The sequence below is a fragment of the Marmota monax genome, unplaced genomic scaffold (genome assembly GCF_021218885.2).
Source record: "Marmota monax isolate L192 unplaced genomic scaffold, Marmota_monax_Labrador192_F-V1.1 WCK01_AAM20220418_F8-fsc00057, whole genome shotgun sequence".
In the NCBI taxonomy this organism is placed as follows: Eukaryota; Metazoa; Chordata; class Mammalia; order Rodentia; family Sciuridae; genus Marmota; species Marmota monax.
The window spans coordinates 4,962,885-4,979,546 of NW_026693933.1; the positions used below are offsets into that span (position 1 = coordinate 4,962,885).

General features: G+C 34.9%; 1 protein-coding gene across 23 annotated transcripts in view; it reads left to right on the forward strand.

The window, feature by feature from the left end:
* The window catches only part of Hdac9 (histone deacetylase 9), an 857,477-nt gene that overhangs the window by 505,430 nt on the left and 335,385 nt on the right, over positions 1 to 16,662 (forward strand). For 21 of the 23 annotated variants that reach the window (XM_046463549.2, XM_058585330.1, XM_058585328.1 and 18 more), the window contains 2 exons: positions 3,655 to 3,770; positions 13,637 to 13,759. In XM_046463549.2, coding sequence (XP_046319505.1) covers positions 3,655 to 3,770; positions 13,637 to 13,759 — 239 coding nt within the window. The remainder of the gene's footprint in view (positions 1 to 3,654; positions 3,771 to 13,636; positions 13,760 to 16,662) is intronic. The other 2 variants (XM_058585326.1, XM_046463541.2) reach the window with 1 other exon arrangement.

A 16,662-nucleotide genomic window follows, 5' to 3' on the forward strand; every position in this document is an offset into this window, starting at 1 on the left:
TTATCATATGTTAAGTAAAAAAGAATCTGAAGACATTTTTCATAATAGAGGTCCTTTGTGGGATTGGGTGGTTGGGGAGTGAATCTGTTTTAATGAATGTAAAAGAACAATAAACATCTCAATTGCCCGATGTAAATGAAGATAGGTGTTTTTTCTAATTGGAGAGTGTAGATTCCCACTAACAGAAAAACTTGAAAAGAGAAAAGTGTGCATGTTTCTATCTTTTTCTACATTATAATCTTAATATCTATCCTCATATTTACACCCATATTCTTTTCTATTTTCCTATTAGTCTCTTCTTGGTTACAACTTTTGTCCACATTTTTCCCTCCTTAAAAATTACTATGGAATTTATCTTTAAGCCTGTCTGAATCATGGCTAGTTCTCATTTATAAGGGCTCTGACATGGTAATTTTCTCATTTGAGTTTCATTATATTTAAAATATGATGGGTTTTCTTAATTTTGTGAGGCAGTAACTCCATTTTTCATACATTATTTCAGGAAATCATGTGTATTTGAAGAGGAATTAGTGCATTTGCAAGCACACATCTCTGGCCTGTGAGCCAGCACTTGTGATGCTTTGCTAGATATTTTTAAGTGGTATGCTGCACTTACTCTAAATGCCTTTGGCAGCTCTGAACTATCAAGACACAGCTGTCTTCACCTGTCCTATTTCCCATTTCTCTGCCAGTTTTCATCACATTTGGATGAGCTGTATTTGGATCTTAATAGTAAATACTTTCAGTCATCTATCAGAAGCCACCATGGTGCAATGGCAGTTAAATTGCCATTGCTGTCATTCTGTTTCCTCTGTGTCTTCACTCTCTTCTGCATTTCATGGGTTTAAGTGTATACTCTTCTTAAACCCATGCCGCCTTTCAAATCACTACAGTTGATGTGTGGAAACCACTTGCTATTTTCCTTTTTCAGATTCAAGTGCCTTCTGTTCCTCTGATTCCCCAAAGCTGTGTTTTTAAAAAAGTTTTCAGCATGGACACCTGTGCCTGCAGGGCCCTTTCTACCCCTCTTCTCTTCTCTGTTGCCCCATTTCATGAACTACACTTTTTCAATATCATACCTTCTCTAATATTTTTCTCAGTGTTACTGGGAAAGTAATTGCTGTCTCTTCCCAGTTCCTATCCTGTGTGATGATGTAGACTCCTGTTACAGCAGTTGCTGCCTTAACTTTTAATGCTTAGTACAGTGATTTCTACATAAAGAAAGAAATACTTTTGTTTGAATATCAAATAAAATAATATAATAATAGAATTTCAAATTTCACAATAGAATTTCAAATCAGTAAGTCAAGAAGTTTTAAGGAAATAGTTTTTTTTAAAAAAAATGGGAAAAAATTGAAAATATGGAAATATAAATGAAATGGTAATCAGACTTTCATGGGAAACCATACTTATAACTGGAAAGATAAGGGAAGTTAAGAATTTTTGTTTTAATTTTCACTTGCTTGATTAAAAGAAGAGCCATCAAGATAAAAGACAATGATGAAAAAGACCAAATTAATCAAAATGTAAGCAAAAAATATGAACAGAAAGACAGTGAGCACGATGTGTTCAAGCATTTTATAATACTAATAACTTGTTCAAATGCTACAATAAGTAACAGGCAGGATCAGAATTCTGTCACCAATGGCAATGCATATCTGAGTAGAGAAATATTTATAATAGAAGATTGAAAGTAATTGGTTGATTTGAGGGAAGGCAAGAAAATACTGTGTGGACCTTGGGAGCGCCTGTTGTCTGGGCCACAGATGGTACATGACAAACTTTTTAGTTTACAAGTGGGATTGGCCTGCAATGAAGTGAGTGGGAGAAAGGAGGATAAAAAGACCTGGAATGGGAGAAGGTTAGTTATGGAGAGTATGTGATTGCATGTGACTGTGCAGAAAGGGCAATGGTAGGAAATAATAGTGGGCTCCCTTTTGGAGCAGATGGACATGGTGAAAGTTGTCTTAGTAAGATCCTTCTGGCAAGAGTTTGAAAGAATGTTTTGGGAGACTTCTGTAGTGACTCAGGAATAATTTTGCCACAATTCAAGAGAGAATAATGAATACGTATTGTAAAATCATTACAGTGAGACATAGAGGAGAGATAATATAAAGGACAAACCCTACTAACTCTTTAGGGTGAAGAAGAGAGTGAGGATGACGTCAGGGGGTGGGTAATAAAATACAAAGACAAGCAGGAAACATTGAATATAAGAAAGCATTGTCATGGGAGATTGAAAGTATCCAGCATTCCATAGGAATTCAGGCTGAAATTTATGAAGCATTTAAGGCAAGAAATAAAATTTTCATGAGAATATTCAGCCTAAAAATGACATTTAAAGTCACCATATTGAGTCGCTTTGACAAAGGAAAGAGAAAAGGGATAAGGCCACAAAGTTAGGTGAATGTCCATTTGGGGGAATAGGTGGAGGAGGAGGAAATGTGAGATGGAATAATGAACATGGAAGTGGAAACTGTTACTATATAAATGATTAAGAGGATGAGGACAGATTTGTCAAAAGCCTTCATATTTGGTGCCATTTGAGAGAGAGCGGTTAATAACAAGCCACATTGCTAGGACTTACAAGGTAGGCACTGTAGGAGAAACAGTTTACCTACAAAATGCATAAGAAGACTGTAGGACAGAGAAAAGATGCTAGTGGAAACCAGATCAGACGCCCTCAATCTCTGAAAAGTATGAGGCAAGTTCTTTTGGGCAGAGTTGGGTTTACACAATGTAAGGATGAGGCAAATGAAAATTGTTGAACTAAACAAATTATGATGAGGAATTAATTAGACCTCACTTAGTAATTTTCCAAGGTCTGATAAGATGATTTCTCCAGCTGGATTTCTAGGAATTGGAAATTTCTATTTTTTAATTAGATATTTAGTAAATACATTAGTTTCTTCATAAATTGATGTGTGTGAATTTTATGCCTAAAGAAGAAAGAGATTAGTTAAATAAATAGTCTGTGTTGTTGTTATCTAAGTTTTGTTCAAAGGAATTTCTTCTTTTTGGTATTAAGATTTCACATTAAATTTAGGCAACATTTCATCTTCTGGACAATAAGTTGTACAAAGTGAAGGTCAGATTATGTTGTATAAGGTCATTGATGCAGGGTTGAGATTTTACATACTACTATATTTTCTTTATACAACTCCGACTTGCTTGCACTATATGATAAGGTACAGCATTAGCATATACAATGACGAGTAGTTTATAGTTTAGCATTTAAGCAGTTTTCTTCAAACACAGCATGAACTGCTCTGAGTTCCATGTGTTGATGACTTGCTTTTCTGATGTGTGCAAGTTCATCATCTCTATCACTGTTTATTTTTTTTATGATAACACAAAAGCAAGTAAGATTCCTTTCTTTACTTTCTTTCCCTCATTATGATTATTTCTGTTATCTTTTTACTTCTCTAGAAATTGTTGAATACTATGTTGTAGTTTTTACAGTGAATACAGAAGGAAAGAGAGAGTAATAGAAATTTTAGAAACATTCCATAAACTTCCCTAGTTCTTTTGTTTAGTGAAACAGTACTTGTCACTCACTTAGGAGTAAGATAAAATCATGCCTAGTGCTGTAAGTCACAGTAACTAAAGTTCATCTTGGTATATTGTTCATAAATATTTTGCAATGTTTTTCAGAATCCTCAGTCAGTAGCAGTTCTCCAGGGTCTGGCCCCAGTTCACCCAACAATGGGCCAACTGGAAGTGTTACTGAAAATGAGACTTCGGTTTTGCCCCCTACTCCTCATGCAGAGGTAAGACCCTTTTTCTTTGGTTCTTTTACAAACTGGTTCCCTGATTAGCTTCCTCATACAAAGTGATTTTTCGTAATTTTATATGTTTTAAACCTATAAGAGAAATAACAGTTGTTTATTAACTGATATAAATAAATATGTTTTATATGGGATGGAGTGAACTTGATATTATTTATGGATGAGACACTTTGGGATGTTTGGATAACAAGCAGGGTTTGGGAAGTGCTGAAATACAATCCTCAAATTAAATATTCTTAGTGATCCTGAGTATGTACACAAAGTGTACATTTTGCTATTTCTGTTTGATTATTGGTTGTTCTGATGGGATTAAACCCATAAGTAAGTAAAAACAAGTTCACACAATCCTCTCAGAAGTTCAACTAGCAACTAGATGAATTTTATCCAATTGACTTAAAGAGTAGTGAACAATAATTGAAGTGCTTTTATTGTAGTCAAGGGGCACTGAGCGCCACCAAGCCAACACTTACTAAGTACTTATTACATGCCAGTCATTTTTACCTGGTGATGGACATATAGAGATAAATAAGTACTCTATCCTTTAATGATGACATGTTAAAAGAAATTACTTTAAAGTCACATTATTTATTTGTTGTAATTAATGATACAAGATAAGAGGAAAGTAAATGTGAGCTGACAAGAATTTTTGTAGTTTAAGTATTAGACCAAGCGAAGCCAGGAGTCTGAAAGTAGCCTTTCTCACGGAACTCACTGTTTGGAGGTCACCGTCCATTGACTGAAAGTCTTAATTTTTCTGTCATTAAAATGCCTCCTTCACTGTGCATTCCTCTGGGCAAGGAAAGGTGGTGTGATCACTCCCTATACATAACTGTGACATATTTCTTGTGTCATATAGAGTCATCGTACTTTGTGTCTGATAGCAACTGTTGAAATCTCACATTCTTGGATTGCACCTATTGCTTTTTTGCCATGTGATTATCCAACCTCAACCAGAACATGTCTGCCTTTAAAGGAACTTACTCCACTGTCTCCTGACACAAGCCAGTTGATTTTAAACAGTTATCTTGACCAATAGGAATATCTTTCAGACATTACGCCATGAATCAGTTGTTCTGTAAATTCGCATGTATCATACACGCACAAATACACACATATGGCTGTGTAATAAACTATTGTACATTATGAAATTATTAGGCTAAAATGTAGTTCAGGCAGAAACCCAGATGTTGTCCTTGATACGTAAAGGATGGAAGCCAGTGAAGTTGCTTTTACTTTAAGGACATTTGTGTGCTTGAGTTTGAGCTTTGGTTTCCTTGGCCTCACAAAGTCAAGAGATAGAAAGCAAAGCCTAGTGTTGCCAAGGAGGATAATTTAAGAGGTAACCCCTGTCCCCGCCCTCCCCCAACACCAAGCTGGGACCCAGAAGGCCCATATCTCTACTACATTGGTGAGTGGCTCACCCCACAGCAGGCTTGGCTCAGGGCAGAGGAGGAGGCAAATACTGAGAAGTTGTAACCACAAGTTTGTCCTTGTATGGTATTATGTCCCCCAAATCACACAACCTCTAGTTGTTAGTTTGGTTTACAGTGGCCAAATATTTCTAGTTTCCCAGGTGCTTATGAAAGGCAAATGTGAATCCCCCTAGAAGTACAGTCCTTCATTCCAGATCTCAAAAATTGCCCTCAATTTTTCAAGGGACTTAAGTAGGAAAGGGAGATGTTCTTTCTTGTGGTGATCTTTCAGTTACTTGAAGAATAATATTCAGACATTTGCATTATCTCTAGTTCCTTCATCTATTTCTTGTTTCTTGTCATCTTGTCACCCCTCTTTGTATCTTTTCAAAAACATACTAGGTGGAATAAATATTCCACAAATTTTATGACCCAGAGACATAAGTAAGATTATTGGAATATTGGGTTGCTTCATGTGTTTATATTATCAATATTAGGTGGTTTTCTTCAACACTTTAATTAATTTCTAAGAAAAGAAAAAATCATTTACAAATAGTTTTTAAAAAGTATGGTTGCAATTTTAATAATATGATTCTCAGTAACTGCATAAACACCAAAGGATATAAGTTCTCATGGGTCCATGTATGGATTTTATGCCCTTGGAAACTGAAAGAAACTCACTCCCACTACCTTCAGTAGCATATATGATTCTTATATATAATTCTTGTCAATCTAGTAAGTTTCAGAAGACCACTTAGACTATGATTATATTTTATTAGGATTTAATTAATTAGTGATATAATATTGTTTGGGAATATGTAGTAAAAAGTTTATTTTAAAATGGCAAGAGGGTGATGAGCACAAAATTTAGTGTGATGATTACCTTTCAGAAGGAGGAAGAGGAAAGATACGGTTTAATAGTTACTAAAGAAGCTGATATATATATTTCATCATCATAAATGCATATATATGAGGATATAGTACTTAACAGGACATAAAGAACAGCCAAGAGATACACAGTGATAAGATTGGAAATAGATTTTTATCTTTACTTCAAACTTTTTATGATCTATTAAATTAAATCTCCAAGATTGTGTGAACTTCATACACACACATACATATACACACAGCACACACACATATACAAATAAAAGAGAATATAAATTCATGGAGTTTGCTTATATGGTTTGGTTCTGCTTTATATTCCTAAACCCTTTGCTCTCCCAAATTATCTGTTTAGATGCCTTAGCTTTTCAGTTAATTGTTCAATATATTCTGTCACTACAAACTTTTCCTTCTCCCCCACCATTAAAAAAAAAGAAAAACAAAACAAAACAGAAGGAAATGTGATTTAATGGAGTTTAAAAGGGTAGAGGTATTTCTTCAGGTCATTGACAGGACATTCACCTCCAAAGTTGGAAAGACTAGTTCAAAAGCAAGCAGTGACTTACCTCATAATGAATTAATTGTGTGCCTGAACTATGATCCAAAAGGCCAGGTGGGCAGACCTTTATGCACTGATGGGTAGCCTCTCTGTGGCCCAGAACAAAAAATGCAACCCTGATGGCTAACATGTGGTTTTCTGCTGCATTACATTTTCAGAGATCTGTAGTGTAATTCATTCTGGATAGACGAGGAGGCAGCAGAATTCAGACCCAGACTGTCAGCAAATTAATATCCTAGCTTTGTAACACTAAATGTTTCTACCTAAACCAGAGAAAGAAAAAATATTTTTAGCTATACTTGATTAAACATCATTTAGAATTGCTTATGATTTTTACAGATGTCTTTTGAGATTAATAGAAGAATGATTTCATAGCAACAGAAAATTTGGGGGTACAAATTATTTACATCATTTTATGCTCATGAATTTAGTTGCATACTTCATCATTTACAGATAGCAGATTTCTTCTGCTATCTTTGCTAAAGCAGCAGAGGCAAATTTTATTTTATGGCAGTATAATAGTGTGCATTTGAATGAATTGCCTAGTCCATGACCTGTAAATAGGAAAGCATGCCGACCCATTCATTCAGAGCCCTTGTAAATGAATGGGATTCTACCCCCTTTTGCTGAGTAGGAAATAGATATGTAAGGTTATATCTAAAGTTCTTGAGCCCCAGTTGAAAACAAATTTTTCCATCTCAGAATTCACAGGTCCTGCCTAATTTAGATAAAGGGAAAATAGAAATCAAAGGAGAAAGTATCCATAAGTCCATTCTTGGGAAACAGCACAGAGTAATAGAGCACATAGAGGGGAAATTCAGAGGCTGGGTATGAACCTGACTGCAAAACCAACCACTCATGATGAGTGATCAAGTCACCAAATTTCCACTGACTCTCAGATTCCTGATCTAGTAAAAGGTAATAATGCCTACACCAACAACTTGGTTGAAAGGCATCTGTGTTCAGAAGGCAGGTGGTAAATTGTAAAGTTAGGAATAAGTTCATTTTTGTTGTTATTATCAGTGCTGACTCCCGGTAGGGAAAACTCATTAGCTTGTTTGTCTTCAAGCCAGCAGCCCTCATGTGAAAGTGAGTCTCCATCTGCTCTGACCGCTTCTGTTCCATTTCTACTATTTCTTACATATGTCAGTCGCAGAACTAAGACTGCTGGAGCTACTTGTTTCACTCATTTGTAAACTTGGTTGGGGAGCTTAAACTTCAGGGGTTTCTATTTCTAACTGCAGTCAGAGATGTCTTTACCTATCTAGTTTCTTTATTATTATTATTGTGGGCCTGGGGGTTCAAATGTGTTTCCATGGATATCAGCATCATTACTTTAGATTTGGTAGATTTATTTGATAGCTATTTTAACAGTAGCCAAGCTGCTGGTTTATTTCTAGTTGAACATCAGTGGCTATCTTTGCTCTGCTATTTTTTAAATATTTTTTCCAGTAGATGCAAATGATTCTGTAAAAGGATTCTAATAATAAGGTTAAATGTTCTAAAATCATATGAAATGTCACTTGTTTTGCCCCAATCTCACATGACTCATCTGCCTGTTGTTTCATAATAGATGTTGTGACATTTGCTGTAAATGTTATGCTCCCATCTGAGTGGGTGTAGAGCTATGGTTTTAGATGGCAGCAAATAAAACACTCCCCCCTTGGAAAAGAGGTTGCTATGACAAAATAATCATTTACTAGGAATAACATGAGCCAATATTGTAAAGCAAGATTTTTAACAAAACATAAATGCAAAGCTTAAAACAACTTTGAACTGCAAAGCAAATCCTATAAATGATTTTTCCTTTTTTAAAAAAAATCTCACACACATTCTATAATAGTAATACATTTTTCAGAATCCAGTTAACATGAGGACTTGGAGATTTTTACTACCTGAATAATTTTGTTTTTATTACAGGAAACTCTTAATTTTCTATCAGTTATCTAAAAGAAGAGTTGAAATAAATACATTCTTGAAAAATAATAGTAACTGCATGGACAAACATTAGATGATTAAGGGAATTTTCATCTAAAAATGGCTTTCTTCTTTTTAGTTGGGCATGATTCAGGAATTTGACACTTTACAAAGTCAAAGTTGATTGACACTTATGAGCATGTCTTACCTTGTACCATTCTGATAGACACAGCTGGTATCTGATAGAGCTGTTCAGAGGTGCTTCAGTCTTAGGCTGAACTGACATCCAGGGAAGGTAGGTGACTGACTAGACAGACTCACAGCCAGTGAGTGGTAGAGTTCAAGTATAAGGCAATAAACTAACTTTTTACTAGTCCAAACTTCTCCCAAAACTCTAGATAAGTTTGGACAAACAAGAAACAGAAAATTCGACATCCACTTTTCCTATCTCTTTAAAAATATATAATTATACAATTATGTAGTATTACATCAAGGGTCATTGGTTGACTTCTTTTCCCCTTAAGAGCAAGAAAGGTGCTCATTTACCTTCCTCACCAAATCTCTTTCCCTCCCTCACCCGTTCCTTCTTTTTTCCCCTATTTCCATTTTCCTTGTACTACATGCATGTATTCTCCTGCATTTTCATTTACATGAATTCTTACATACTATGTATTTTTTGCTTTATACCCATGTACTTTACTAGATCTAAATGGCACAATGTCACCTATCTAATTTCCTTTCTTTATCACTAACCATGTGTTTATAAACCCGGTTGTATGTGTATGGATGCTTTCAATCACTGAAGAAATCTGGTGGGTGCTGCTCCATTTCATCCATTTCATTACTCAGGTAACTATGCCAGCAGCCTCCAATGCCCACCCATCACCAAAAAACAAAGCTTCAATATATACCCATGGACATCCGATAGCTTAAAGAGAGAATTTCCTGTAGTTATGATTCCCAGAAGACGAATCACTGGGTCATAGTGCATAGTATAATTGTTTTGGTTTATAATGTAGAATTGTTCACCAGATATACTGGACTCTTCTACAGTCCCACTAGCACTGTATAAGGGATTTTGCTTTTCTATGTCCCCATGTTTGATATTGCCCATTTTTCTAATTTTTGTCAGTGTTTTGTCAGATGCTGAGTCTTTCAATTGAAACTAATAGCTCCTTAATTCCAATTACTAAATAAATAGCTTTATTGGGCTATTTTCAGTCTTTTGTCTACATGTATTTTATTCATTCAAACTGCAAATATTATCTTTAAGATATTCTCTCAGCTGGGCACAGTGGGCATGCCTATAATCCCAGTGGCTAGGGAAGCTGAAGCAGGAGGATCACAAGTTCAAAGCCACCCTCAGCTAAGCAACTCAGTGAGAGCCTGTATCTAAATAAAATACAAAATAGGGCTGGGGCTGGGGCTCAGTGCCTGAGTACCCTGAGTTCAATCCCCGGTATAACCCCAGACAAAAAGAGAGAGAGAAAGAGAGAGATTCTTCCAATTGATGTGATAGTGAGAAAAGAGACTGAGTAAAATTTTGAAGGATCTTACTAAAATGTGAGTAGACCCTTTCCCCCAACCCGAACACCAGGCACAGTTCATATCCATCTCAACATCCTGCTCCATCTGGTAAAGGCTAATTATCTATCAAAACCTGGGTTTAGATTGACACCTTTCTCTGTGCCATCAAAATTTTTAACATACTCTGTGTAGCTATAGTGGTTATCATGAGTCTTGTGAGTTAGTCCTCTGCTTTGCTGTCAACCTGACTAGCGTGTGAGTCTGTGAGGCCTAGGTCCTCTCTATATGCCTAGCACCATCAATGTAACACAAGGGAGTTACTCATTAACTGCTTCATGAGGTTTATGTGATAGCCAATCACTCATTTAATATTTCTATTTTATTTAACTACAATAAAAGTTTCTAATTCTGAAAAATGTTCACATTGAAACCATCTTTCCCACATTCTAAGCTGTGAAATGTTGGCATCTCAGCAGTATAGCACTAATTAAGGGTTGAATCAGTTTCAGAATTGGTTCCTGGAAAAATCTTGACTTTGCCTGAAAATCCTTGTTAGCTTACTTCCACGCTAAGGTCGGGTGGCCTTTTCATCTTGAAGGAATCCTGGTCAGGATCCTTCATTGTCTCAGTGGAATGGTTTCCCCATAATTTGTGTGCATTCAGGTAGCAGTGTAGAATACCATTCTAGGTTTTATTAAGACTCATTAAACTGGAACAGATAGATGACTCCCACAAGAAAACTTAGCTGAGGATAGCTGTATTTAAAGAAGCCAATTTGAGGAAAATGGTTGTTCAGTTCTATTAAGTATAATTCTGGACACTGAAAGTCTATATAAACTCTTTGCCTATTTCCTTATCTATTATCAAAGGAGAGAAGCTAAGCAATGTCCAAGTCCCTGAAATCTGTAGGATACAATGTCATGCCTATTAGTCTCTGTGGGAAAAGACTGTACCCACAGACCTGAGAACACAGAGCTTTCCTTGCATCCTCATGAATTTTCTACATGACTTGAAGATCCTCACATCTGAAAAGCCATAGGGCTTTTTTCTCAGTTCAGGTGGCTACCAGTTGTACTCCATATACCCCTTCATAAGTCATAGGACCTACATTTGCTTTCTCTCGTTTTCTTAAGCAACCATTATTATTAATATTTTCAGAGTAGTTTGCACTTTCTACAGCAGCATCTAAGTTTCATTGCTCATCCCAGTGGGAAGCACCATTACCTTGCTCATTTTCTTCAGTGTCCTCATCTACAATAGGAGCATCATGGTAACTCAAGAGTACATATGAAGAATAGGTTAACCTCCAAATATCCCATGGCATAGGGTTTAGCACATGGTGGGTGCTGAAAATCAGTGCACCATCACAGGAGATGGAACCACTCAATTTGTATGTGAAACTGCAGAAGACTGCAATCCTAGTAGGAATGTCCCAAATCCTTTTTACTTTAGTCAAAGCAGTGTGGACATGAAGCATACTCTGCCATCAATCTATCTAAGAAGAAATCTCTTTCTCATTTCAGTATGTCTGCTTTTTGTGATGAAAGACATCTCAGAATATCACAAGAATTCTCTCTAGGAAACAAAGATAAGCTCTTTGAGAAAGCTGTGGGAAGGACACTGGGAGGCAAGAGGAAAAAAAAAAAACACAGTGTCCTTCCCACAGTCTATTTTAAATCTCAGTGCTGTGAACTTTTTAACAATCTTGAATGAAAATTATATATTAAAGTGCTTATTTTTTCATATTTGTTTTCTGTGGCTACAGATCAGTGAATGGATTATCCTTTTATTTTAAATTACAATTTACTGCCAGTAAGCTAGTTAAAATATTTTTACTTCCTTGAACATTCTTTTGGTTCTTATTTAGGTGTATGTTTATAGTAAAATTGATTTTAAAATCTCTATTTGTATAAGCAAAATCATACCTGGCCTTTTTGTTTAGAGCAAATTCGGAAGAATTGCTGATAGTCACTAAAATAAAATTGTTATCTCACACAATATAATGTAAAAATACTTTCCAATAATCTTCATCCTTTGGCATTTTAGACATTTAAAATTTTGTGATATAATAATATCAGTATAATGTTAATAAATTCAAGATACCTCTTGCTTTTCTAGCACAAATATCTGACATGTTCTTTTGAGAAGAAACAAAATCTGAGTTAGCTGGGAGTTCCAAGTTGCAATGAGAAAACTCCATTTAGCCTTCTGCTCTTATTATGTTAAGGCTAGGACTCATCTCCAAACAGACATATGATTGAGACAATGTTTTGGAATAACATCCTGTGTTTTGGTGGCGCATCACTCTTCAGTGACATTCTGAGCTTGCATTGTATTAGCACGTGATATTTTTCCCCAGTTAATTGATATCCCAGGTTTGTCCAGAGGAAAATCTACAGCTCCCCCAAACATGCTTGACAAGTTATTATATTTACTTTAGTCAAAGCCCGTGTGTGCAGTATCCCTCTTGGAGGTGGTCTATTATTGGAGTCCCATATGCTTTTTGTTTGGGAAGAAAGCAGTCACTGTGTCATACCGTTACATGGAGTATTCTTTTTCAGGGATGTTGTTCCCTTGGGGACCATATCAGGCCAGAGTTCCTTAGTCTAATAAGACCTTTGTAACTCTTATTGTATAAAAGTTCTGGAGGGAAGCAAGAGTTAAACAGAAAATGTAATTCAAGCAGCCATATTAGGCCACATGTGGGAAAACATGACTAGTATTGGATTAAAAAAGGTATTTGTTGTAAAAAAGCTCTGTGATGCCAAAACTGTGTAATGAAAGCTATTGTGGCATGGGGAACACCTAACATTTTAACATTTACTTCTGTTTATGACTGTGAATGATCTAAAGAAAATCACCACACAGAATTGTCTATTTGTAGATTTTTGTATCAAAAAGATGTGATATTATAGAAGCCCTATGTGATGGTGTGGACTTTCTTATGTGTTTCTGATAGTGAAATGACATTTAATTCTGATGAAGATAATGTCTGTGATGGTGTTGTATATGTATATTTTCACTCACTAATACAAAACAATTGCATATATAAACTCATCGAAATTACCTAATTTGATTGTTGTACTTTACCAAGAGACGGCAAACATGTTTATTATATTCTATAAAACCAGAATTTAAAAAATGAATTTTGCAAAATTAATATATTAATATTATAATATTAATTAATGTATTAATTAATATTATGATATTAATTACAAATTAATATTATAAAATATAATAATATCAATATAATGTTAATAATCTCAAGATACCTCTTACTTTGCAAGCACAAATATCTGACATGTTCTTTTAAGAAGAAATAAAACCTAAGTTTGTTTGTTAATCCCTTTCTTATGATTTTCTATCTGAAGAAATTCTTACTTAATTTTTCAGTTGTAACCCTTGGATACAGAAATCAAAAAATAAGAACGTAAATATTTTTCTGAATTATGATAATGTAAAAACCTCTTATGAAGTGTGTCTATTTTACTATAAAATTCATGATATCGTGATATTGTGAGACTTTCCTTTACTTATTTTTTCAACAGCAGCTGGTTTCACAGCAACGCATTCTAATTCATGACGATTCCATGAACCTGCTAAGTCTTTATACCTCTCCTTCTTTGCCCAATATCACCTTGGGACTTCCAGCAGGACCATCCCAGCTCAATGTAAGTCATTACACAGTCTTGCCTAAAACAGCCCAAGTCCTATGTTCATATGGGAACTCCCTTTCATTTCTTATATATTTAGACATGAGAAAACTTTTTAGGGTGAACCTGTCCTGTGCTATTTTTTGTTTGCTACACTGTTCAAAAGTGCTCAGTTAGTTTGAAATCACAGAATTATATTGGTTTGCATAATCATATAATAAAACAGCTAACATTTGTATAATGGCTTATAGCTTTTTTAAAAAAGCACTCTCCAGATATATGATTTTATAGCTCCAGATGACCATCCCATGAAACAGGATAGTCCACATTTTTTACAGAAGAGGTAGCTAAGACAAGGAGAGTCTAAAAGTTTGAGATCACAGAGCCACTGAGTGCCAGGCCTGGAACAACACTGGCCAGAGCTGACAGCTACAGCTTCCAAACACAGCAGCATATGTTTATGGAATTTATTTTGTGAATGACTTTATTTTGGGAATTTAAGTTACTGACGCTGTGGTCCTGAAAAATACATATCTGGAAAAACTCTCTAAGAATAACATTAAACTATTCCCAGGAGATCCAAAGGGAATTAGTTAGTTTTAGAGGTAATTGTCCTACTAGCAGAAGATAGCAATAATTATTTTATGTGCATTCCCTAAAATAATATAAATTTAGTTTTTCTCAAAGATTTGTAGGCTTTACCCAGAATAATTCATCTCTGAAAGGTTAGTAAATTAAACTGTACATACACAGATGTCCTGTAATATATTAGCTTTAAAAAAAATTTTGTTTCAACCCTTGTCACCAATTTTGCCAGTCTTTAGCAGCAAGTCCAGCATGTCAGATTCACATGTATCTTCAATGCATATTATAAAATCAGTCTGAGACTTTTAATTATGTCTGGAATTTTGTTATATCTGGATTTTTAACAGAATATGTTATCTCCCATGATACTAGGATCTTATACCAATTTGGAAAAAGCAAATTTTGGCTGTTGTTTTATTTCTATGGATGAAAGAACAAAGCTTGAAAATCCTGAATTCAGCTATACCCTTGAAATTCCATGTGAAGCATTTGTAAATAATTGGGTCTAGTGAAAAGAAAAAATGGAATTAGAAGGAAGCAAATGTTCATGGATAATATTTTCAAATACTTGCTTATTAAAACTTATTTTTCTTCTATTCCTATTTTTCCCACTTCTTCTAATGATAAGTAAACAAACACTAACCCCCAAATTTCTTGTGTCTGACACATGCAGAGGTGTTTTGCCGATATTGCTGTTTGAATAGTCTAAGCTGCTCCTCCTTGATAATTCACACATGTATCACTTTTAATGTGGTCAGGGGAGATTTTTTTCCCAAAGGACCAAGTACTAAAGCCAGACCATTTAATGTTTCGATGGTAATGCAATTTGGTACCATTGAATGAATAAACCAATGTGGTTTGGATTAAAGTCTCATGTTTTTTTTTTCTTGCATTTTGGTGTGGATGAGGCAATCACAATTAATTTCTCAAGCTTAACATTGCTCTAGCAAAGGGATCTCTCTAATATTCCATTTCCCCACTGAATTGTGGGAAATTTTAAGGAAAGGAGGCCAGGACCAGGCATCACTCCTAGATTAAACATTGCATTGACTAGCTCTGTGACTCAGACAAACCATTTACCTCTTTGTCCTTTAATTTCTCCATCACTGAAAATTGCTTTGCTTCCCTGGTGCACAGCAATTTTGAAAGATGAAACATGAGTTTTGAAAAGAAACATGCCACATAATTTTGAGGTATTAGACTTCTGCTTTTGTAATACCAAAATGACCACCATTCATTAAATTCTTTGAATAGGATAATTCATTATTGCTATTGATGATATGATTATTATTGCCTTATTACTGTGTTATCATACATTTCAAATTCTTAATAGCATTTTTATTTGATATCTGATTTCACTTTTAGTTTACTGTATTATACAAAAGTATATGGAGTGTCATTTTTAATATTTAGAGATTTTGGATCTGTTATGAATTAATAGAGAATACATATTTAAATCAAATTCCTGCATATTTTGTACCTCCTTTCATTGAGTTATTTTAAGAATTTCATTTTAAAAATTGAATATTGGAAACTTACAGTTCTGTGAAATTATTAGAGGACATGCAGAGAAAGAGTCAATCGATATTTTTGCTTGAAACTGCTTTCTCTTTGGACTGCTTTATTTTTATCCCTATGATATAGTCTTTAACTAGTCAAATAAATTTTATGTTTTCAGCATAGCTCTTATTTAAGCAGCAGATTTTAAAATCTTTTAGAAGTAAACTGTGTACGTATTAAGTCTGAAATTAGTACTATTTTGTTTTTTGACAGAAATATTATATCTGCATATGGGTTACATAAAATTATATATATTCATGATGTACATGATGGTTGTTTTGCGGGGTACTAGGGATTGAACTCAAGGGCACTCAACCACTAAGCCTCATCCCCATACCTATTTTGTATTTTATTTAGAGAGAGGGTCTCACTGAGTTGCTTAGTGCCTCGCTGTTGCTGGGGCTGGCTTTGAACTCCCAATTCTCTTGACTCAGCCTCCCTGGGATCACAAGCATATGCCACTGTGCCTGGCTTACATGGTGTTTTCATGTGTATGTGTAATCAAATTTGCTTAATCAAGCTACTTAAGATATATATTACCTTACTTTTTCTGTGTTAAAAACACTTATCATCCATGCTGCACAATTTTCAAGTATATTTTTATTTATATAACCATAATCACCATGGTGTACAGTAGACCTCTTGAACCTGTCCTTCCCATCTAAAATTCTGTATCTTGCTTTGTTGTTAATATTTTTTAAAAAAATTTTGAAGATTCTGTACAGATGCCCAGTTACTAAATACTTTACAGTGCTTCAAACCTATTTTTATTTGTT